The 24,426-nt window shown below is 38.9% G+C and overlaps 3 protein-coding genes across 7 annotated transcripts in view; 1 reads left to right on the forward strand and 2 right to left on the reverse strand.

Moving 5' to 3' along the window:
* Positions 1 to 4,979: 4,979 nt before the first annotated feature.
* On the reverse strand, positions 4,980 to 9,404 carry LOC103507733 (Golgi SNAP receptor complex member 1-like). 3 transcript variants are annotated; one of them, XM_026822527.1, is made up of 4 exons: positions 9,075 to 9,404; positions 7,105 to 7,283; positions 5,297 to 5,487; positions 4,980 to 5,025 (listed from the first exon to the last, which is right to left on the reverse strand). In XM_026822527.1, the coding sequence occupies exons 1-4, from the start codon at positions 9,088 to 9,090 to the stop codon at positions 4,980 to 4,982; spliced, it is 432 nt and encodes a 143-aa protein (XP_026678328.1). In that variant the 5' UTR covers positions 9,091 to 9,404. The 3 variants fall into 3 exon arrangements, with proteins under 3 accessions (XP_026678328.1, XP_026678327.1, XP_008470457.2); XM_026822526.1 differs by lacking the exon at positions 9,075 to 9,404 and adding an exon at positions 8,548 to 8,856; XM_008472235.2 differs by lacking the exon at positions 9,075 to 9,404 and adding an exon at positions 8,313 to 8,342.
* A 147-nt stretch (positions 9,405 to 9,551) lies between these two features.
* LOC103507723 (dnaJ homolog subfamily C member 30) lies at positions 9,552 to 12,614 on the forward strand. Of its 3 annotated transcripts, XM_008472224.3 has the most exons (5): positions 9,552 to 9,738; positions 9,860 to 10,122; positions 10,798 to 10,847; positions 11,590 to 11,698; positions 12,194 to 12,614. In XM_008472224.3, exons 2-5 carry the CDS (start codon positions 9,864 to 9,866, stop codon positions 12,502 to 12,504), a joined length of 729 nt encoding a protein of 242 aa, XP_008470446.1. In that variant the 5' UTR covers positions 9,552 to 9,738; positions 9,860 to 9,863; the 3' UTR covers positions 12,505 to 12,614. The 3 variants fall into 3 exon arrangements, with proteins under 3 accessions (XP_008470446.1, XP_026678329.1, XP_026678330.1); XM_026822528.1 differs by lacking the exon at positions 9,552 to 9,738 and having other exon boundaries at positions 9,831 to 10,122; XM_026822529.1 differs by lacking the exons at positions 9,552 to 9,738; positions 10,798 to 10,847 and adding an exon at positions 10,995 to 11,044 and having other exon boundaries at positions 9,831 to 10,122.
* Positions 12,615 to 17,227: 4,613 nt separating this feature from the next.
* Positions 17,228 to 24,426, reverse strand: part of LOC103507738 (probable cytochrome P450 313a1) — a 28,868-nt gene continuing 21,669 nt past the window's right edge. The window contains exons 8-9 of the mRNA XM_026822521.1: positions 17,474 to 17,780; positions 17,228 to 17,435 (exon numbers count right to left, since the gene is read on the reverse strand). Coding sequence (XP_026678322.1) covers positions 17,228 to 17,435; positions 17,474 to 17,780 — 515 coding nt within the window. The remainder of the gene's footprint in view (positions 17,436 to 17,473; positions 17,781 to 24,426) is intronic.

The following is a 24,426-nucleotide window of genomic DNA, read 5'->3' on the forward strand; positions in this document are numbered from 1 at the left end:
GTGCAAGTACTCGAAGTGCAGGCATTGCCGTAACATATAGCTTGGAGCGGTGACGGGCGGTTAAGTGTGTTCTCCTACCACCGCACCGTCACCAACAGTCCTCCGCGTAGAAGTCTCTGCTCGGGGAGGACGCAGTACGGTTATGTGTGTCCCGACACAAAGTCAGGTCAATTTCAGTGACACTTCTCAACCCTAGTAATTTAGGTAGGAGTGTAGGAGAATCAAAGTTGCTTAACTTTGGGTGTGTGATGCAGTGTGGGATTCAGTCAGTGCTACATATCTTCATCTCTTCACCTCTTATATGTTTTGTTATAGTAGTTGAAACAATTAAAGTCCTCGGCACCTCTCTTTTGTATGTTTCCAGACGAATTCGTTGCCATGGTCTGGTCGAGTGCCACCTCCACGGGGGTTGGCTATAAAAAGAAGATCTATAAAGACAATGCATGCTACGTATTGATTGTAATATTTGATGTTCAGCCGTCATTCTGTTATGACACCTATGTCAAAGGAGAACGTTCTGAAACCCGACGAAGCAGTCGATCACGCTTTTATCTACAGAATTGTAAGCGCCTCTAAAAATTGAACTGTTTGTGTTGATTATTCAGCTAAAATACAGAGTATCCTGTCATCCTTCCCTCTTCGATGTCAGGACGATGTTAAGTCTTCCGTTGTACATCAATCCCACTTTGTTCCAGGAGATCCACAACATCTGGTCTAGTTTGTGATTTGTTGGTTGGTTTGAACTAATACGGTAAAAAAGTGAATGAGGAAATAAAGAACAAGATATTAGAACACAAGGTAAATTCTAATAAGGGAATTCACACAGGTAAAGTCTATTTAAAGGTAAAATTCATTACCTCGCAGCATGTTATACCTATGTATACCTTAATGAGCCTTGAGCCCAGATTCTAATTGGAAATTAATGTTATTTTGAGCTAAAGTGAATTTTAATCTCTCAGCAAGAGGAAATGGTGATGCTAAGGACATCAATACCCTCCTTAATCCTCATGGATTAAACACAGACGATATCCTGTGAGATTGAAATTTCAAATAGATTAGGGATACAGAAATAGGTCAAGATGCTTTTACTAGCGTGTTTCGTGTCGTTTTCCGTTTAATCACTTCATCCCTTTGAAATGTGTGGCACACGAAATTTAAGCGACATTAAACCTCAACAAACCTTTTAATTCAGTCTGACATTAGCCTGTGGGCAAAATTTCATCTCCACTCTCTATTTCCATGTGGTGCTGTGGGTTTTAGAAGGGTGACAGAGGAAGTAGCGATATCTTGAGTAGTGGTGTAGCATGAGATTTTCCAAAAGCAATCTCAATCAAAACTCCAATGAGCTATTTGAGGTAAAACAGAGCTTGTTCACATCTTTTGTGGATTACTAAGTTCTTCAAATCTTCAAAGTTTTATTAAGTTCTCCTGTGCAATCAATGACCATATTTCAATAATTTTTACTTTCCTTATCCTATAGGAAGGAAATAGGTACCTACTGCTGATGTTAGTAGATAGAATATTAGGTATATCAAACCTGCCGAGAAGAGCGTAAACGCCAAAAGTTCGAGCACAGATTTCTATAGTATACCTACACAGATAAATTGATATGCCTAGTACCTACACAAACAACTCGTGGCGAAAAAACGTGCCATGTTCTGTTTACATTAGACACCTGATGACACCACACCCACCAAGTCCTGGTGAAACCCTCATCTTTTGATTTTATTATTATTATTTTAAGAGAATACATAAATAATAAAAATAGAGAGCTTGTTCTGAAGAAAATGGCTTGGAAAGTGGTGATATCACGGACCAGGTTCTCACCTTCGTGGACATGTTGCCAGCGAAGAAAGGAACACAACTTGCGGAAGCTCAACAGATAGAGGACGGTCCATTGAGTGGTGAGGGTTAGCAGATTTGGTTCAGAGTCCAGCAAGGATAGACTGGAATAAAACAGGATATAAAGCAGGGTCACCAGAAGATAGCAAGCAGTGTGGAGGCATACACAGAGCCAAATGAAGAGAGGGAAGCCCAGGAGTCTAGTCTGGAATAAGACATGCCACTGGTAACAGATGTAGGCTTGCGTAGGGAACTTCCTTAGGAGGATCTGCAGGATTCCCATTGCGTTCATGGATTCCATTTTCTGTACACTGGAAACTGGAATGTTTCACTGATTCTCAGTGTTCTTTTTGTTGTGTTGGTGTTCTCCAAATGTGTCAAGTTTCAGAATCTGTTACAGGCGAATTGTTAGGTTTTGTCTTCACTCAGAATATTTTGATATTCCTCGGATTTTTTTTTTCTCCGCACTTTTTGGAATTTCTTTTGGCTAGTAGGTTTTTGAATAGACAGGTACTTTACATTTTTACGCTATCTCTACTAATGCTAGAAAACTATCACCTCAGACCTCACATATCAGTCCTATCACCTACCATTCGTGACCCCACACCTTGATCAAACTTTATTTATTTTATTAATTCTTAATTTTTGTCCTTTACTTTCCTTATCCTATAGGAAGGAAAGTAATGTAATCGGGTCAAAATTTCGATGGTCAGTTTTTAGTGAAGGAAAGTAGGTAATGTAATCGGGTAATATTTTCGACGGTCAGTTTTTAATGCCAAAACACGTTTTGAGGTCCCTACCGGTTGGTGGTATTTTGACCGCTTTTTGGCGGCTTTCGACCGTTTTTTGGCCGTTTTCAACTATATTGACTAAAGGGTTAGAGATATTGTAAAAGTTACAATAGAAGAACACCCAAATGAGCATCATTCAATAGGATGAAGAAAGTCGTGTGATGTTCACACCAGATTTATTTACACTGTTCACTACACTCGTGCATCCACCCTTAAGTTCAAGCTCGTAAAGCCGAAAAAAACTTTGACTCCGCCGGAATTTGATCCCGGCCCTTCGGAGAGCACCAACTCGGTCTCTCTCTCTATCTCTCTCTCTTTCTCTCTCCATCTCTCTTTAAGGAACCTAAATTTGATAAAATCATTTTTTTTTATTGTATGGCGAAGCCACCTCACTAAATAAACACCACACACGCTGTTGTTTAACTTCAGTCTTCTGTTGCAATCTAGAGCAGTGTTGTCAGATGGCTTCAGTGAAATTATACTAGATTCGTGCTAAAATTATACTAAAATTTGAAAAATTATACTAAATCACTCTAAATTTTCGAAGAAAAAGAAATTGTTCTCAGTTGTTTGGTAAAATAATTCTTTTCATTCATTTATTTTATTTATTTATTTATTATTATTATTTTTTTTTTTACTTTTCTTTTGAAATATTTTATCTGTTAGTAGGTAATTTTATTGACTATTTGCTATTTGGACATTACTTACTAGCTATAAACCGATACAAGTCAGACAACTAGTAAATGCAGGGACTTCTCTCCTATTTCCCACTCCCTCCCTTTTATACCCTACCGCAAAACAAAAATGGTTTAGGAAAAATTCGGGTCATAGGAATTCAACTATTTATTCATAATTTGTATTCACACTAAGTAGATTTATTTTCGTAACAGTCAGGGTTCATTTTTCCCCACTCAGAAAGATATCTTCATAGTTTCCCACTCCCTCCCTTTTATACCCTACCGCAAAACAAAAATGGTTTAGGAAAAATTCGGGTCATAGGAATTCAACTGTTTATTCATAATTTGTATTCACACTAAGTAGATTTATTTTCGTAACAGTCAGGGTTCATTTTTCCCCACTCAGAAAGATATCTTCATAGTTCATAAGAATCAATCCTATTTATTACTCCTCAAACTCATAAAACCGCAGCCCTATACAAGTCACCGCCTTCGGCTTCTTCTTCAAATACAAACAGGATGGGTCCGGCCTGGGGCCCGTTTTCGGAAAGCCATCGTCCAAACTCGGCCCCAGTCGGGATCGTTCAAACCCGGCCCATAACACAAACACATTGAGACAAGTCAGTGTCAGAGAGTCCACACCGAACAGGGTTAAACATTCGGCGAACAGGGACCAAAGGATATTACAACCGAAGATGATGAACATGAGGGTGGCTTGGAAATGTCCACACCGAACAGGGTTAAACATTCGGCGAACAGGGACCAAAGGATATTACAACCGAAGATGATGAACATGAGGGTGGCTTGGAAAGCGCACTCATTTTCTTCTCTTTCCCATTCTTTCCTCACTTTTCTTCCTCTTTCTCTCCTTCCTCTCCATTTTCTTTGTCTCCCTATCGTTGTAATCTCTATCATTCTTCTCCTAAATATTTCCATTAGCTCCTACCTCTTTTCTTTCTCGTTTTCTGATGTCTCTTCCATGTGTCTCTTCTTATTCTTTTTTTTATCCATCCTCTCCATTTTCGTTGTATCACTGATGTCTTACTCTTTCTCTCTTTCCATTTTCTTCTACATAATCATTGCTTTATCCTCAACTCTTCTCCATTTCTCTCTTCTCTACTGTTTTGTTCTTGTTATTTTTTCTTTTAGATCCTTCCTAATATCTTCATTTTCGTTCTCTGATGTCTTCTCCTTGTCTTTCTTTTTCTTCCTTTTCCTGATGTCTTACTCTTTTCTGCTTCTTCTTCATTCTATCTATTTCTCCATTATCAATGTCCCTCTCTTTTTCTTCTCCTTCCCATCTATTTTCGTTGCTTCCCTGATGTCTTACTCTCTCTTGTTGTATTTCTATTACGACCAACTCTCTTCTCCTTCATTCTCCTAAACTCTTTCCCATTTTCCAGTTTCTCTCTTCTCTCTACTGTTTCGTTTTCGTTCTATCATCCTCAGTATCCGACACAAGTTCATCGCTCACTGTCATCTCTCTATTCTTTACAATACGATGATAGAATGTTTCCTCATATGCTCTCTGATGTGTTCCTTGCTTTTTCTATTTCTTTAGCAAGGGAAATTCAGGCTGCCTGTATGCTCCCTGTTTACAGTCCCCGGCCAGACTAAGCTGGTCTACTCCCTGTTTAACATCCCCCAGCTAGACATTCAATATCAACACTTAGTCCATTCTTCGGTTGAGTCCGGAAGCTGAATTCTTGTAACTACTGCAAAAAAAGTACAAGATAATGTAGGTAAGTACATACTTATAAGTCCGTTGACATCTTTTCCCATGTTCAGAAGGGGTTGGCGTTTTTTTGTCAGTCACTCAATAAGCTTTAGGGTTATTGCTTTTAGGCTGACATTTGGTTCTGACTACAAATTTTAGGAGTGGATGCCCTTTGCACTCAACCTTTTCTATTACAGTCCCCAGCCAGACTAAGCTGGTCTACTCCCTGTTTAACATCCCCCAGCTAGACATTCAATATCAACACTTACTCAATATCTTTTCTCACACTGTGCAGCAGCTGTTCCCGTTCTTTACGCGAGTGAATGTTGCTCATCGTTTTGCTCAGTTCCTTCTTGTAGTCCTCGAGTATTTCCTTGTGTCTCTGTAGCGTGTGTATGGCGGCCGCATCCTTACCCCCCTCGGCCATTATGTCACTCATTTTGTCATTGGTATTGGAAAGCTGAAAAAGATAGATAGAACATCATGTTAAAATTTCAACTACCTACCTAACTACTCTTTTTTTTATTATTATTTTTAATAGAGGGAAAGCTAATAAGGGGGAAGGAATACAGGATAGCATAGCCGAAACTAGCCTTATCTGTTTTTCTATAAAATCTGTCCTGGCAGGGAATCAAAGGAAAGACCTAGCACTTACAACGCAGATGTGTATGCTCCCTGTTTACAGTCCCCGGTCAGACTAAGCTGGTCTACTCCCTGTTTAACATCCCCCAGCTAGACATTCAATATCAACACTTACTCAATATCTTTTCTCACACTGTGCTTGGCGGAAACCCAGCTGGACGAAGCCCTGAAGAGAGAGACAAGGACAGAGATGGACAAGGCGAACGCTATCCTGTGCCAGCTGTTGGAGCGAGAGAGACAGAGAGCGAGGGAGATGGAGTTCGTGTTCCAGTGAGTAGTGAACGAAGGAAGCGAGGTTTAGCTTTTAACTTGATTAATTTTTTTATTCAGGTTATTTAAACTGTCATTTATTATTATTTGTTGTCCGTTGTTTTTAAATTCGAAGAGGGAAAACTACACAAACGCTGCCTTTTTGAAAATCGAAAAAATTGAGCAAGACCAAAGTTTTCGAAAAATTCAAGTTGAAACTTTCTACTAACAGCAGATAAGGCTCGTTCTCGGAACGGCTGGCTTTCTCCTATCCTGTCTTCCGTCTCTCTTCCTTTTGGGGACAATAACACCTTGACAGTTTCCTCAGTTACCTTTTTATGAACCGCTCTCCCCAATGCCCCCAGTTACAGTTCCCTCTATCAAACGTCTTTTGCAAGTTTTTGCAACCAAAATTAACTGAACTCTTCAACCTCCTCATTTGACAAAAACTCATTTTGGCACATGCGCAGAGACGAGTTTTCGTCAAATAACGTTGAAGAGTTCAGTTAACGCGACGCTAATTTTGATTGCAAAAACTCACTGATAGTAGTAATAGAATCCACTCACAGTGCAGTATACATATTTGGTGCTACAGCGTATAATCCACATAATATTTGTTGATATTTTCAGCGAGGATGCACGCACGTGTGTATGGCAGCCGCATCCTTACCCCCCTCGGCCATTATATCACTCATTTTGTCATTGGTATTGGAAAGCTGAAAAAGATAAATAGAACATCATGTTAAAATTTCAACTACCTACCTGCCTACGCTTTTTTTTATTATTATTTGATAGAGGGAAGGAATACAGGGTAGGATAGCCGAAACTAGCCTTATCTGTTTTTCTATAAAATCTGTCCTGGCAGGGAATCAAAGGAAAGACCTAGCACTTACAACGCAGATGCACTGCCCTCCGACCTGACCAGGCTGGTTTTTGTTTTAATAATTTCTCTTACCCACCTTAGTCAGGAGAGTTTCAATTTCAGACGCTGTGGACTCGATCATGTGATCTGCGGAGAGCAATGGCTCCGTATCTGACTCTGATGATCGTAGCCCATGTGCCCCGGTACCCAGTTTGCTCAGACATGTGAGTTTGACGTCAATATCATTCTCCAGTTTCCGTGCTTGCTTCCTTAGACTCCAACCTGACCAGGCTGGTTTGTGTTTTAATAATTTCTCTTACCCACCTTAGTCAGGAGGGTTTCAATTTCAGACGCTGTGGACTCGATCATGTGATCTGCCGAGAGTAACGGCTCTGTATCCGACTCTGATGATCGTAGTCCATGTGCCCCGGTACCCAGTTTGCTCAGACATGTGAGTTTGACGTCAATATCATTCTCCAGTTTCCGTGCTTGCTTCCTTAGATCTGAAAAAAGAAATACAAAATTTAAATAATGGAAATGGAAGTGAGGGGGAGAAAAGGGCAAGGTAGACCAAAGAAAAGGTGGAAAGATTGTGTGAATCAAGATCTAAACATGAGGTACACATAGAGCTGCCTGGAAGAGTCTGACAAGAAATACCGACCCTATTTAAATAGGAAAAGACTAGGAAGAAGAAGAAGCTGAAGAATTGGATCACACCATTAAAAAGCATTTTCCGGAAAATTGGGTAATCCAAAGATTATTTGGTATCAGGAAGTGAGGGGGAGAAAAGGGCAAGGTAGACCGAAGAAAAGGTAGAAAGATTGCGTGAATCAAGATCTAAACATGAGATACACATAGAGCTGCCTGGAAGAGACTGACAAGAAATACCGACCCTATTTAAATAGGAAAAGGGTAGGAAGAAGAAGAAGCTGAAGAATTGGATCACACCATTAAAAAGCATTTTCCGGAAAATTGGGTAATCCAAAGATTATTTGGTATCATTGTAAAGAGCTCATTAAGACTCAACTTTTGGTACCAAACAGATTTTTTTTTTCTTAAATTACAAAGTGGATTTATTGAGCCTCAAAGTTGAAAACTGATCCTGTTCACCCCATTTTACGGTTCTGAGTTCTTAACACCTACATTTGAATTTTGGTTGTATGTTTGTAACCTTGGCCATTTGTTTCACCATATTTTCCTCAAAATTTGTGTGGCAGTCCCAACACAGGTTGTCAAGATTGAAAAGTCCCTTCACCTCAGCATAGTGACAGTGTGATGCAATGCACACTAGTGTAACATTACCCATAAAACGTGTTTCATCTGACAATGCACACTAAATTTCATGAAACTTGGTTCCACCAGTATGCACTGCTCTGTATTAACCTTATGTGTGGGTTGCATGAAACATGTTGCATGAGAAGTATTTCATTAGTGTGCATTGTGCCTAAAACTGTCAAGCCAGCCTAGCTAGAATCTAAAGGCTGAAATAGTTATCTGTCATGAGATTATAAAAAAACACTCTCCTTACTTACCTTCCCAAGAATTCATTCTTGATGTATTGCTCAATGCTGAATTTTATGAAACTTGGTTGCACCAGTATGCACTTCTCTGTATTAACCTTATGTGTGGGTTTCACGAAACATGTTGCATGAGAAGTATTTCATTAGTATTCATTGTGCCTAAAACTGTCAAGCCAGCCTAGCTAGAATCTGAAGGCTGAAATAGGTATCTGTCATGAGATTATAAAAAAACACTCTCCTTACTTACCTTCCCAAGAATTCATTCTTGATGTATTGCACAATGATCCTTATCACCCTTATCAGTAGGTATCTGTGTTCTGGACACTACCGAGAAAAGTTGTCTGTATGACTGATAACAGGTAGGTGCCAGGGTGCCACCTCTTTAGAACTTTTCAAAAGTTCAATTTCAAATCAGGATCTGAGATTTTGTCAGATAAGGCCGTTGCTGATGAGTGGTGTATTCCACCGATGACCGATGGTTGATAAGCAGATAACAGAAAATGCCGAAAAGAAATTGAAAATATTGAAATGTCAGGACAAAGAAATAAGAAAACTAGAAAACTTCAAAACTTGTACTAAATTTCATGAAACTTGGTTCCACCAGTATGCACTGCTCTGTATTAACCTTATGTGTGGGTTGCATGAAACATGTTGCATGAGAAGTATTTCATTAGTGTGCATTGTGCCTAAAACTGTCAAGCCAGCCTAGCTAGAATCTAAAGGCTGAAATAGTTATCTGTCATGAGATTATAAAAAAACACTCTCCTTACTTACCTTCCCAAGAATTCATTCTTGATGTATTGCTCAATGATCCTTATCACCCTTATCAGTAGGTATCTGTGTTCTGGACACTACCGAGCAAAGTTGTCTGTATGACTGATAACAGGTAGGTGCCAGGGTGCCACCTCTTTAGAAGTTTTCAAAAGTTCAATTTCAAATCAAGATCTGAGATTTTGTCAGATAAGGCCGTTGCTGATGAGTGGTGTATTCCACCGATGGTTGATAAGCAGATAACAGAAAATGCCGAAAAGAAATTGAAATGTCAGATAAGAAAAATAGAAATTTAGGAAACTTGTCTTTTTGGGAAATCTCTTGCTTTGTAATTTTAACCAACGAATGAACCAATGACATGAAAGGAAAATGTAAACAAACGATTTCATTGGTTGGCGGAACAGCTGATTGATAAAAGAAAAATCACCGGTGAGAACTTAGCTTCAAACTATTCAAAAATATCAACAAAAACACCCTCCCCTCTCTTCCTGTTATCATGTAATTTTTTTTGGAAAATTTTGGCAAGAAAAATTATTTTTCTTTTTCTTTTGATAATAAAGAAGAAGAAGCTGTAGATAAGTGATGATAAGAGTTAAGAGATTTGTACCTCTTTTCTGATGAAAGCTAAACTTTACATCTGAAGCCCTACGAGTTAATTGACGGAGAGGTAAATGTATCCTTTTAGGAATAATGTATGTAACCTGACCTGGGCTGTCGTAAAGTATCATCGGTTTTCCACCAGTGCACTGTATAAACATCTGAAGCCCTACGAGTTAATTGGCGGACAGGTAAATGTATCCTTTTAGGAATAATGTATGTAACCTGACCTGGGCTGTCGTAAAGTATCATCGGTTTTCCACCAGTGCACTGTATAGCTCTCAAGCGAAAGTCAACTACTACTCTCACTTGCAAGTTGGTTCAGAAGCTACTCAGAATGAAATCAAAGCTTCATACTATAGGCTGTCAAAGTTATACCATCCGGACAAAAACAAAGGATCGGAAGCTGCAGCAAAGAAGTTCCGAGAGATAACAGCTGCTTATGAAGTTCTAGGTGAGTTTTAAGGCTAAACTGTATTTATAGATAGGGCCAGACTTCATAACTCATGCCTAGGCTAGTATTTGTTTTGTACAACCTGGCATTGAAATGGTTACGTACTCAAGTCAAGGCTTGAACAAGCAAAAAAGATGTCAAGCCCGGTCCATAATCAGCCTGAATCAATGGATTCTACTTTAGGTGAGTTTTAAGGCTAAACTGTATTTATAGATAGGGCCAGACTTCATAACTCATGCCTAGGCTAGTACCTATTTGTTTTTTGTACAACCTGGCATTGAAATGGTTACATACTCAAGTCAAGGCTTGAACAAGCAAAAAAGATGTCAAGCCCTGTCCATAATCAGCCTGAATATAAATTTTACTATCAAAAACTATTTACCTATTCTCACAAATTTTCCAGGGTTGGTTTTATACATGAAGGTAGGTACTCAACAACCAATGGTAGTTGAAGGTTATTGAAAGAAGAATTTCAATAGTAGGGGACAGTTTATTGTCTGACTTTTCAATTGTTTTTATCCCCACCATTGAAAAAACTTAGTGTTTATGTACTTTTAAATGGAAAGTAGGACTATTGGTGTACGTATCTAGGTACGGACATGACAAGCAAAGTGTTAACTTTGTTTGTTAACAAAGGGTAAAATCCCCCTTGCTAAATTTTGACTTTCTTTGCAGGAAATATAAGGACAAGGAAGTTATACGACAGAGGCTTGGCAAACACAGAAATTCCCACCACTGAAAAAACATTTAAATGGAAAGTGGGACTATTGGTGTATGTACGTATCTAGGTACGGACATGACAAGCAAAGTGTTAACTTAGTTTGTTAACAAAGAGTAAAATCCCCCTTGCTAAATTTTGACTTTCTTTGCAGGAAATATAAGGACAAGGAAGTTATACGACAGAGGCTTGGCAAACACAGAAGTACAACCTGGCATTAAAATGGTTACGTACTCAAGTCAAGGCTTGAACAAGCAAAAAAGATGTCAAGCCCGGTCCATAATCAGCCTGAATCAATGGATTCTACTATCAAAAACTATTTACCTATTCTCACAAGTTTTCCAGGGTTGGTTTTATACATGAAGGTACTCAACAACCAATGGTGGTTGAAGGTTATTGGAAGAAGAATTTCAATAGTAGGGGACAGTTTATTGTCTGACTTTTTAATTGTTTTTTCCCCACCATTGAAAAAACTTAATGTCTATGTACATTTAAATGGAAATTAGGACTATTGGTGTATGTACGTATCTAGGTACGGACATGACAAGCAAAGTGTTAACTTAGTTTGTTAATAAAGGGTAAAATCATCCTTGCTAAATTTTGACTTTCTTTGCAGGAAATATAAGGACAAGAAAGTTATACGACAGAGGTTTGGCAAACACAGAAATAATTTATGAAACACCAACAGGTGCTGCTACTCACGATGATTCAAAGGAGAATGGTTCTGCCTTCAATAAGAAAACACAGAAATAATTTATGAAACACCAACAGGTGCTGCTACTCACGATGATTCAAAGGAGAATGGTTCTGCCTTCAATAAGACCAGACAAGCAAAAAAGCCATCAAAAGTCTACAAAGGTTTGTATTGCTGTACCTAGCCCAATTATTGTATTTTCACCTGCTTTTTTATATATATATAGTTTTTATGGAGGGAACTGTAACTACTAAGGTCTTATTCTTATCTTCCTGAAAGCAAAGAGAGAAGGAAGACAGAATAAGAGAAAGCCAGCTGTTCTGAGAACAACCTTTATCTATTTGGGATAAAATCCACCTTTGGGAGAGTCAAACCCATGATCTCCAAGCTACTTACTTAGGCTGACTAAAAAAAAAACCCCCCTATGTGACTAAGTGGATACCACACTAGGCTTGATTCCCAGCATCCCAGCTGTTTCAAAGTTTTTTGGCTCTCTGCTTGGAGTTTGGGGTACACTCAGCCTTGTGAGGACAATTGAATAGTGACCAGTGGCGCCATTACCAGTGTAAAAAGATTACTACTAGTAATAATATGATATTTACAAAGTGAAAAAGTTTTGCTTTACTGCAAAATAATGTGAGATTTTCTTTGTTATTCAGGGCACACAGAGCAATACAACTTTGACGAGTGGACTCGGGCTCATTATTCGGCCAGTTTCAGCAAAATTAACGAGTCCAGACAACAGCGGGAAGTAAAGGAAAGAATGGAAACATTTAGCAAGGAAGAGCAGCGATCTTTTTCACTTATGGATCCACTTATGTTTGTAATAGTCTCAATTGTTATGATTCAAATTTTCTTCACCTCTGACTACGACGATGCTACACTTGTTGATCGACGAAAATTAGCACAGGCTGAAGCAGCAAAAAAGGAAGCCCAAAAAACACCTTTGGAAAATCCAGATGTACCTTAGTTTTCTTTGCAAACCAAGGATGTAGCTCTGCAGTATTAGCTAATCTTGTTTTTCTACTGTGATTTCTAAATTTTTACGAGGTGCGTATGATTTTTTTTTTTTTTTTTTTTTTTTAGTTTCTTTGGTGTTATTATGTCACAACTTGGTGTCATTGCAGCAATTGTAGATTTCCAATATCTCATATTAAATCCAATGTTTACCTCCATGCTGGCACCGGTCGCTATGTGCATTTACATGTCATAGCTACTCATTTTCCTCACGAGGCTGAGTTGGCCCCGAAACAGCCAGTCACGGGAATCAATCAATTTGCATGGTACAAATTTCATTGACCTTCCGCCGGGATCAACCCGGTCTCCCCGCGTGCAAGGCAGCGCAGTGACCACCTACGCATGGGAGCTGACTTTTTTTTTTTATTTTAAGAGGTTTGACAGAGGGAACTGTAACTGCTATGTTCTATCGTCCCGAAATCGAAGAGAGAAGGAAACAGGATAGATAAAGCCAGCCGTTCCGGGAACGAACATTATCCCATTAATGAGCGCATAAAATCCGCCCCGGCGGGAATCGAACCCCGCCCTATCTGCTTACAAGGCAGACGCACTAACTAACTAGCTAGTTTTTTTTTAGTTCTTGACTAAGTCAAATATGAGAGAAAGGTAAAAGAAGGAATAGACAGGACTTGACACTTGATACCCTTACTACGCTGTGGCTAAGTACATGAGTGCCACATGCCAGAACAGTTGCACTTGGGTACCTATTACTTTTTATTGAATAAATTCTCAGGTAAGTGGGTAAGCTATTTTTTGACAATTAATTTCCTGTAATCTGTAATTTTCCAACTTGAGTAGGTACTAGGTAGGTACTTAGTTTAGCAAGAAGTATTCTCCGTATTCCTCTGTGGCAGGAGGTTCCGAGTTGAAGTCTTGGCGGGGTAGAAGTTTTTTCTCCAGAGCCCGGAGCGGATTTTACCTATGGTCTTATCGTCCCGAAATCGAAGAGAGAAGGAAGACAGGATAGGAGAAAGCCAGCCGTTCCGGGAACGAACATTATCCCATTAGGATAAAATCCGCCCCGGGCGGGAATCGAACCCGCGGCCTAGCGCTTACAATGCAGACGCACTACCAACTAAGCTAACTAGGCTGGTTTTTTTTTTTTATTAATATTTATTATAGTGTTGGTTTGTTTTTTCTTTGGATAAGTGAAATATGAGAGAAAGGTAGAAGAAGGAATATACAGAGCTTACATTGATATCCCATACTACGGCTGTGGCTAAGTACATAAGTAGTAACACAATTAATGCACCTGTAATCAATGGGTCACTGAAGTTAAGCAACATTGTGTATGCTTGATATTTGCTTGGGTGACTATCTGGGCAATTGTATGCTGCTGGCTTTTCCTGGTCCCACCAATAGGCTGTGATGATCAGAAAAGTCTGTAGTGGGTGCAGCCCATTTTGTGGGCTTGCTTGATGTAATTATCTAATAATTTAGAACAAAATGTACCGAATTGATTAATATTTGCCATATAGGTATGCAGATCTTCAATAAATTAGCAAACAAATCTAGTCAGGATATTATGTTAATAGAAGATCAGATATCCATTTTTACTCAAGAAGCATACGCTTTACTACAATGGAGCAGTTGCAAATGGGTAAAAATTATAAATAAATGGTCGAATCCTATGTAAAAAGTTGGGAAAAATTCAAATCTGAGGTCAAAACTCCGAGAAAGTAATTTTAAAAGGTCGAAAATTCAATTTTTAATTAAGACGACGAAAATGATAGGGAAGAAGAGGAAGAAGAAGGAGGAGGAGAAGAAGAAGAAAAGGATCATTATGCATTTGTGGAACTCCTGTTCATACATTATGCACTGGCATTCACATGCAGTATTTCAGTCAATAACAGAATGGACTTTGTGCAATATTATCACTGTGGGAGTTGTCAATAGAATAGAGACTATTTGAACAGCCAATGGCAGAAAATGGAATAGAATGCAACCATTTCATGCACTCCCTATGTGTTTCGAACACATATTTCATGGCTGGGGGACATTGAACAGGGAATACACCAGCTTAGTCTGGCTGGGGGACTTTAAACAGAGAGTAGACCAGCCTGAAATTTCCCTTGCTAAAGAATTACCATAGGCTGAGTGCGAAGGGCATCCACTCGGAAAATTTTGTTTAGCCAAAACCAGTTGGTCGACCCCACCTGAACATGGGAAAAGGCGAAGAAAAGGGTTTCATATTAATTTCTCTTGGTTGAGGTTTTCTGTGGTTTATAAGGAAAGGAAGGAGAGTTTTTTTATCTTAGTTTTATCTTAGTTATTGGATTTGAACTTACGATTTTTTTTCTTCTTAGCTTTTTAGTTTTATCATTAAGTAATAAGTACCCACTTAACAATTTAATTAGGGATTTACGCTAACGAAGGCTTAGCTCAGGATTTCCAATAGATGAGAGTTCATTTTGTATAGGGTGCACAAATAAGAAATGTTCGATAAAAACGAAATTACCAATGTATTGTACATAATTATGTACCTGAAACTGGAATTCAAACATTTCCATTTTCTACTATGTCGACTATAACTCTGAAGGGAGGTTCGTCATTTTTACGATAGCTCTGCAAGAGGTTAGTTTTCCAAAGAACCACCGTAACTGCTATGGAAATATTGATTCCAGGGAAGACAATAGTCCACGCTCCCTTAGGAAATGGAATAAAATAGAATGCAATATTATTAGAACAGAAAATGTAATACCCTAGCTACCCCGCTAATACCTCTGAACCTATCCTGTATGCATTTCAATAAAATATATATTAGACCCGTGTAGCCTCTGTCGTAGCATGCCCGTCCCGTAGGAATGTGTCTCTAAACTTATGTTTTCCCAAGTGACTCAGAAGTGCCTATGTTATATTTTAACAATGATATTACAATAGGTTGAGAAAAGGGTTTACTATAAGAAATACCTAGTTAAATTATTGTATTATTTTGTTTTAAATACGTACCCAGTGTGATATACATAGTTTCAACATTAACTTGTTGACGATTTATTGTTGTAACATATCGTATACTATCAAATTGTTTTATTTTTTACTTGCAAATAGTGGATTTATTCTGAACTAGCAGGTTGCCCGTGCTTCTCCGAGGAACATTGATCATAACTCGAGAACGGTTTGGATTTCGCCAAAAATTTTCTCTTATTGCACATCTAGACCACGTTAGGAATATGCCTACATTTCCTATCAAGTTTCAGCTTTCTAAGTGTTTGGGTTCTGGAGATAGAATGATCAGTGAGTGAATGGATCTAATTTTTATACATTGAATACAGAGACCCACACTCCTTGGTCCTTTAGATTGACCCTGCCTTTGAACCGAATTTAAAATGGACGTCACTTTTCTTCCGATAACAAAACACACACAAGTCTCACGCACCTCTCATATTTTAGTTGACACACTTCTATAATTCCTGATGGCCCTAGTCATTTTTATTTTACTTACTATTTTTATTATTTTTTTATATATATACTACATGTATTTTTAATACTAGCGGCATCTTATAGATTTCGTTTCTCTTTCGCAGGCAGCCATGGTTGCGTTCACGGTGATCGACGAAAACACAGACGGGAAGTTGAGTCTTCGTGAATTTGTCAAACTGGGGCGTGAATATTTTCTGACCGAGAATCAGAAACTTCCCAGCAAGGTCCTCTGGGGGCCCTTGGCTGACTAGAAGTTCTGTCTGGAGCGAACTTTATCCCAGATTCGTTCCTTGTAACCGATAGGTCGCGGGTTCGATTCCCGCCCGGGGAGAATTATATCCTGAACGGATAAGGTTCGTTCTCAGAACGGCTGGCTTTCTTATCCTGTCCTCCTTTTGATTTCGGGACGATTTCGAAGTACTTTTTTTCTGTAAGTAGCTACATTTTCTTGTATATTATTTCTTTTAACTTTGTACCATATATTATAATTTAGGTATTCTTTTATTTTTCTGTACATTGTCGTTGTACCTACAATAAAAATGAATATTCATTAGAAAAAAACTAACTAGTTAATTACTTGGAATCTCTAACACCTACATAAAATATAACACATTATTCAACAATAAATAATAATGGCTTTACTCCATTCAAGCCAGCCTAGTTAGTTTGGTTAGTAGCGCGTCTCCCTTGTAAACGCTAGGCCGTGGGTTCGATTTCACCCGGGGCGGATTTTATCCTGATGGGATAATGTTCGTTTTCGGAACGGCTAGCTTTCTCCTATCCTGTCTTCCTTCTCTCTTCGATTTCGGGAAGGATAAGACCCTAGCAGTTACAGTTCCCTCTGTCAAATCTCTTAAAAAAATCAGTTGTCTCTCTTTGTTATAGCCTTCCCTTTTGTAAATCTCACGACACTGACTCCATTTCACAGACTTTGTTCCCTACATTGGTTTCCTCCTTCTCAAATCTTATCTGACAGTTGTCTTTCAGTTTGAGCGTTACGTTCATTTCGAACTTGATGGTCTCTAGCCAAGAGTATTGGCCCTTCCCGAACCGCAGTCAACCATCATGAGGACCTGTGCTTTTCCTTTCAATGATGATAAACCCTTTGTAACCTCCAGCTAGCCGGGCTGGTTAGGGTTTGGCTCTTCTGATCCTTATTTATAGTCGCACAGCAAGACACTGGTCTGCTCCCTGTTTAAGGTCCCATAGCCAGACAGAAAGCTCTCTTCTACCCCATTGATGAGGATGTTATGTTTCTAGATTCCAAGATTTGGTTTCCTGCTTCTCAGTCTGATCTGACAGTTGTCTTTCAGTTTCAGCGTTAAGTTCATTTCGAACTTGACATCTCGCATCGTTTTGCACTGGTCGCTGGGAAGTATTTCGAATTGACGAAGCATGGTGGCGAGAAAGATTCTCATCTCTTGCATGACGAATTTGCCGCCTATGCACCGTCGAGGTCCCGAACTGAAGGGCAGGAAACAGTGGGGGTCCCGTTGGGCGACCTTGTCCGGGAGCCATCTGTCAGGGTCGTGCCGTTCATTTCGAACTTGACATCTCGCATCGTTTTGCACTGGTCGCTGGGGAGTATTTCGAATTGACGAAGCATGGTGGCGAGAAAGATTCTCATCTCTTGCATGGTGAATCTGCCGCCCATGCACCGTCGAGGTCCCGAACTGAAGGGCAGGAAACAGTGGGGGTCCCGTTGGGCGACCTTGTCCGGGAGCCATCTGTCAGGGTCGTATACATGGGGCAGGTCGAAATAGTCGGGATTGTTCTGGATGGTGTGTATCAAGACGAGCACTGTAGTTCCTGAAATGACCAACATGAACATTTCATTACTTAACCTTTCTAACTTTCTACAGAATGAGGAAAGTAGAAAAAAAATCTCTGTGTCTCTTCTCGCCGATCTGATGTTGTTTTTGTAGCGGCTTCAGCTGTAGCCGAATGGTGATGGCAGAATAAAGATCTCAATATTATATAAAACATCTCATCTAACGACGAGCCCATTGGCAGTGTTCCCATAGCCGCTGCAGAATTCCCACGCTGAATCGCAAGAGATATTATCTGCGTGAGAAATGCAGCGGCTCTTCCATCTCCGGACCTCTCAATGAGTCGCCTTCCGATATCCTCGGTAAATTTCTTCGTGCTTTCAGACCATGGCCCCAGGGTTTCAACCGAAAATGGAAATTGCTATATGTGATCATCACTGTATATCTGCTGGATCCACGCTAATCTAGGTTTGTTCCAAGTTAAACAAAAATTGACCGATGTTTCAGATCCTGCAAAAATCGCATCACAAATCCGCCAATATGAAATATGATAAACAACAAGATGAAGATTCTGATTCAGATTCTGATGATGATGATGATGATGAGGATAAACATTTCAGTCATACCAGAGTAAGTAATTTAATTTATTTGTTTAGAAATATTCATTTTCACCCCCGGAGGACATCAGGGCCGAAAATTAAAATTTGATTTTTGGGTCTGAATTTTAATATGAATCATTAGTGGGACCTATTTGAAGCACAAATCACCAGGATAAACATTTCAGTCATACTAGAGTAAGTAATTTAATTTATTTGTTTAGAAATATCCATTTTCACCCCCGGAGAACATCAGGGCCGAAAATTAAAATTTGATTTTTGGGTCTGAATTTTAATATGAATCATTAGTGGGACCTATTTGAAGCACAAATCACCAATCAAAATGTATTTCCAAATTTTGGTGCTTCTCCTATTGGCGGATGAAAAATAATAATAATAATAAGTTTATTCTTCCATTCTTTACAATGTTCTTTACATATTCTTCAATCTTCATCATCCCTCTAAGTACTTCTGTACTATTAGGGACCATAATTTCTTCTTATTTGAAATGAATAGGCTATAATTCCGGCCCTGGTTGTCGGATTGAGCTGAAACTTGCACAAATGTACTACGTTTTTGAAGACCTTTAATATGATTCATCACAAGTAGGGATTTCCCATTTGAGATTTTTAAGTTGCGGCCACAAGGGGAGGCCATGAAAAATAATGTTCCCCCTGAAAGTTATGAAATAATTATTGTCTATGAGTTTTTTGACATTCTAAGCGGTTCTCGAAAAACCCACCCCTAATCAAGACTTTATAAACATCCTGTATATTTTTTTCGCAGGGTGACAGCGAATTCTGGCGGCGCAAGATGAGAACTATTCGTTTCCCATTTGAGATTTTTAAGTTGCGGCCACAAGGGGAGGCCAAGGGCCACATGAAAAATAATGTTCCCCCTGAAAGGTATGAAATAATTGTCTATGAGTTTTTTGACATTCTAAGCGGTTCTCGAAAAAGCCACCCCTAATCAAGACTTTATAAACATCCTGTATATTTTTTTCGCAGGGTGACAGCGAATTCTGGCGGCGCAAGATGAGAACTATTCATCGCATTCTGGATGTCAACAAGGATGGCGTCATTGCTTATGACGATATGAAGATATTTGGCGACAGATTTGTAGAGCTCGGACATCTCTCGCTCAATCATCAGACAGAATTCTACAATGTCCTCCGAGTAAGTTTGAAGGAAACAGAGGAAAACTCACCTCGGTGGCAGTGGCATGTATATTTTTTTGAACATATAAACTTCCGCCAGATCTTGTCCTGACGGTAGCGTTCCCAATATTGATGCTGCATTTCCACGCTGGAATGCCATTGATACCCTCTGCTTCAGGTAGAATTTCGCTTATCATTTCCAGATGAACTTTACGAAACGGAATGTCTACCATTTGTCTTTCTTTTGGTGGGAATTGTTATGGTGGTATCTAGATTGTACTCGTGCCTTCAGGGGTTTCGCTATTTGAAAGCACTTTGCAAAAAAGCGTCAACTTTTTTCCTAACATGTTTACTACTCTTTAATGTTCCATTTTCCAGACAATGTGGGAAGAGCACTTTGGAAGTGTAAATTTCTACCATTTGTCTTTCTTTTGGTGAGAATTGTTATGGTGGTATCGAGATTGTATTCGTGCCTTCAGGGGTTTCGCTATTTGAAAGCACTTTGCAAAAAAAGCGTCAACTTTTTTCCTAACATGTTTACTACTCTTTAATGTTCCATTTTCCAGACAATGTGGGAAGAGCACTTTGGAAGTGTCGACAAGTACAATTTGATCTCCGTCCAGCAGTATTTGGACATTATGCATCACTCCCTCAACGATCCGAAACTGAGGAAGAAAGTCCACCACTTCCTCCCGTATTTGTTCAAAGTGAGTGATTTGGTCGGAAGGTGGAGATTTCCATTTGCCGTGTCTGCATAATATACGATGCAGACACGGCAAATGGCAATCTCCACCAGAAGGATTTTTTATTTTCTTTTGAAAGAAAAAATCTGGTGTGAACATCACACGACTTTCTATTACATTAAGTCGGACAGTTCTAAAAGTTTCACCATTCGATTCCGCGTGAATAGTACTTGGATGGGTTACCACCTGGGAATACACGTGATAGTTAATTATCTCACTTTAAAAAAATCACTAAATATTTTACTCACAAGAAAACAAGAATGAATAAATTATCTTTGAAAAAAATCACTAAACACTTAAAAAAAAAAAAAATAATAACTAAACACAAGAAAACAAGGACTGAGGACCTATTTTAATACATAAGAGCTAGACCGAGAGGAACGAAGTTGTCGGGTAACATGATTTCCTTTGATATTTACCGACAATTTTTGGAACATCGGATTTGTTACCGCATTTTTGTGTCAGTTTGGAGTAACATTGTTGGGTAACATTTCATTTTGTTACCAGTAACAGTGTTACCCAACAATGTTCGCTTAGTGTGGACCCGGCATTATAATAAATGTTACCTGATCAAATGCCCCACATTTGGGCCTTATCAGACAGTGCGTGATGTGCGGCACGCATATAGGTACGCACAGTATAAAAATAGACATTGGCCTTTGATACGTCTGACCGTAAACACCCGAATTTCAGATAAGAAAACAAACAGTGTGATCAGGAATGGTCTTAAGAGGGGCTCTTTAAAAACCAAACTGTTTTCCGCGTTACCAAACTTGACCCAACCCTTCTCACTTTTTCGCTAATATCTCAGTCGCTCCACGTCAGAATGCATCGGGGATGTGTCTATTAGTTAGAAAACAAAATTTCCTACTATTTTCACATGATTTTACATATTTACTCAGTACCGGTCCGGAGTTAGGAGCGATTAAATTTCAACAAGATCCAATGGAGGACAAAAAAGTTCGGCTCTTATGGGTTAATTTTTCTTCTTTGTAGAAATTAAACAAGTGCTATATTAGACCCGTGTAGCCTCTGTCGTAGCATGCCCGTCCCGTAGGAATGTGTCTCTAAACTTATGTTTTCCCAAGTGACTCAGAAGTGCCTATGTTATATTTTAACAATGATATTACAATAGGTTGAGAAAAGGGTAGTTTACTATAAGAAATACCTAGTTAAATTACTGTATTATTTTGTTTTAAATACGTACCCAGTGTAATATACATAGTTTCAACATTAACTTGTTGACGATTTATTGTTGTAACATATCGTATACTATCAAATTGTTTTATTTTTTACTTGCAAATAGTGGATTTATTCTGAACTAGCAGGTTGCCCGTGCTTCTCCGAGGAACATTGATCATAACTCGAGAACGGTTTGGATTTCGCCAAAAATTTTCTCTTATTGCACTGTGTCTATTACAAAATTTCCTACTATTTTCACATGATTTTACATATTTACTCAGTACCGGTCCGGAGTTAGAAGCGGTTAAATTTCAGCAAGGTCCAATGGAGGAAAAAAAAGGTCGGCTCTTATGGGTTAATTTTTCTTCTTTGTAGAAATTAAACAAGTGCTATATTAGACCCGTGTGGTCTCTGTCATAGCATGTCCGTCCCGTAGGAATGTGTCCTTAAACTTATGTTTTCCCAAGTGACTCAGAAGTGCCTATGTTATATTTTAACAATGATATTACAGTAGGTTGAGAAAAGGGTAGTTTACTACAAGAAATACCTAGTTAAATTATTGTATTATTTTGTTTTAAATACGTACCCAGTGTAATATACATAGTTTCAACATTAACTTGTTGAGGATTTATTGTTGTAACATATCGTATACTATCAAATTGTTTTATTTTTTACTCGCAAATAGTGGATTTATTCTGGACTAGCAGGTTGCCCGTGCTTCTCCGAGGAACATTGATCATAACTCGAGAACGGTTTGGATTTCGCCAAAAATCGTCTCTTATTGCACATCTAGACCACGTTAGGAATATGCCTACATTTCCATGGATCTCACTTTTATACATTGAATACAGAGACCCACACTCCTTGGTCCTTTAGATTGACCCTGCCTTTGAACCGAATTTAAAATGGCTTATTGCACATCTAGACCACGTTAGGAATATGCCTACATTTCCTATCAAGTTTCAGCTTTCCAAGTGTTTGGGTTCTGGAGATAGAACGATCAGTGAGTGAATGGATCTCACTTTTATACATTGAATACAGAGACCCACACTCCTTGGTCCTTTAGATTGACCCTGCCTTTGAACCGAATTTAAAATGGACGTCACTTTTCTTCCGATAACAAAACACACACAAGTCTCACGCACCTCTCATATTTTAGTTGACACACTTCTGCGGTTCCTGAGACTTGGAAATCTCGAAAAGTTTTCAATAAGTCGCTTTCTTGTGAACGTCTGAGTGATTTTGAATTGAATTGGTCTAAGGGATAATTCCTGAGACTTGGAAATCTCGAAAAGTTTTCAATAAGTCGCTTTCTTGTGAACGTCTGAGTGATTTTGAATTGAATTGGTCTAAGGGCAGATTTGATTTTATTTTATTTTTTATAGCTCATAAATTTACATTTTATATTAATTTATTATACTTAATTCATAGGTACTGTCGGGTAAAACTAATAAGGTTCCATTTTAAAGTGATAATTTTGACTTTCGGATCAATTTTCGCACGATCTTATTCTTGTACAATGATCATGAAAGCCCGTTCAATCTGAACAATTTTTTACGTCGACTGTGATTTACCGTTTTTAAATCGCGTACCCGAATCGATTGTGCTTTTTCGTTAATTTTGCTGTGATTTTACTTTCCTAAACTTTTTAATTAAATCAATAAATAATTAATAATTTAGTGCATTAAATGAATAAATAATTTTACTTTCACTTTTTATTCAAGTTTTGGTCGAGTGGCCGTAATATCCTTTCTCCTACAATGTCGGGTGTTGGCCATTTTAAATCTTTGTCGCTCCGTTTTGCACACCTAGCCAAAAGTCGAAGTTTTAAACGGCTGCAGACTATTCACCTTTCAAAACTATGCTGTGTCTCTGTGATGCCTGTTAGGACATTTTCCGCTTGTCAGGTAAGTCCCTCTGCGGTTCAATGAAACACCCTGTACCTTTTTTTACGAAGTAGGTATTTTTTTTTTTCTTCAAGAGATTTGATAGAGAAACTTGGACAACGGAGGTTTTATCGTCCCGAAATCGAAGGCAGAAACTATAGGAAGGAAAGCAATTTTTATTTTTCTTCAAGAAATTTGATAGAGAAATCATTAACAACGGAGGCCCTATCCTATCGTTCCGAAATCGAAGGCAGAAAGAAAACGGGATAGGAGCAGGTCAGCCGTTCCGAGAACAAACCTTATCTGTTCAGAGCAAAGTTCGCGCCGGGCGGAGATCGGACCGCGATCTAGCGCTTTCTAGACAGACGCGCTAGCCTCCAAGCTAACTAGCCTGGCAGGTTACTTTTCAGGCTCGTTTGGTTATTTTCCACACAAGTTTGGACCTTTCCCTGTTTGAGTAGCGAATTCTGGCGGCGTAAGAGTGGCCTATTCCTATAGATCTATAGGAGGAATCGACGATTTTGCAACAGAGTGTTGCCATAAGTGATAAATATGCATTTAAAACAATCAACTCAATATATAAAACGTCTCATCTAACGACGAGCCCATTGGCAGTGTTCCCATAGCCGCTGCAGAGTTCCCACGCTGAATCGCAAGAGATATTCTCTGCGTGAGAAATGCAGCGGCTCTTCCATCTCCGGACCTCTCAATGAGTCGCCTTCCGATGTCCTTGGTAAATTTCTTAGTGCTTTCAAACCATGGCCCCAGGGTTTCAACCGAAAATGGAAATTTCTATATGTGATCAACACTGTATATCTGCTGGATCCACGCTATTCTAGGTTTGTTCCAAGTTAAACAAAAATTGACCGATGTTTCAGATCCTGCAAAAATCGCATCACAAATCCGCCAATATGAAATATGATAAACAACAAGATGAAGATTCTGATTCAGATTCTGATGATGATGATGATAAACATTTCAGTCATACTAGAGTAAGTAATTTAATTTATTTGTTTAGAAATATCCATTTTCACCCCCGGAGAGTAAAAATTAAGCAGCAAGTCCAGGAAGTCAATGAAACTGGGCCCAATAAGACCAATTACATAACCTTAGGCTAAAATTC

The sequence above is a fragment of the Diaphorina citri genome, unplaced genomic scaffold (assembly GCF_000475195.1).
Source record: "Diaphorina citri unplaced genomic scaffold, Diaci psyllid genome assembly version 1.1 scaffold338, whole genome shotgun sequence".
NCBI lineage: Eukaryota > Metazoa > Arthropoda > Insecta > Hemiptera > Psyllidae > Diaphorina > Diaphorina citri.

Bases quoted from the DNA above. Each gene is read 5' to 3' on its own strand.
- LOC103507723 (XM_008472224.3), top strand. From the start codon at position 9,864: ATGTATCCTTTTAGGAATAATGTATGTAACCTGACCTGGGCTGTCGTA. The intron at 10,123-10,797 runs GTGAGTTTTAAG...CTTTCTTTGCAG, and splicing joins AGCTGCTTATGAAGTTCTAG to GAAATATAAGGACAAGGAAG. The intron at 10,848-11,589 runs ATTCCCACCACT...GAAAACACAGAA, and splicing joins GAGGCTTGGCAAACACAGAA to ATAATTTATGAAACACCAAC.
- LOC103507733 (XM_026822527.1), bottom strand. The intron at 5,488-7,104 runs GTGGGTAAGAGA...TATCTTTTTCAG, and splicing joins TTGAAACCCTCCTGACTAAG to CTTTCCAATACCAATGACAA. The intron at 5,026-5,296 runs GTAAGTGTTGAT...CTTTTTTTGCAG, and splicing joins AGTGTGAGAAAAGATATTGA to TAGTTACAAGAATTCAGCTT.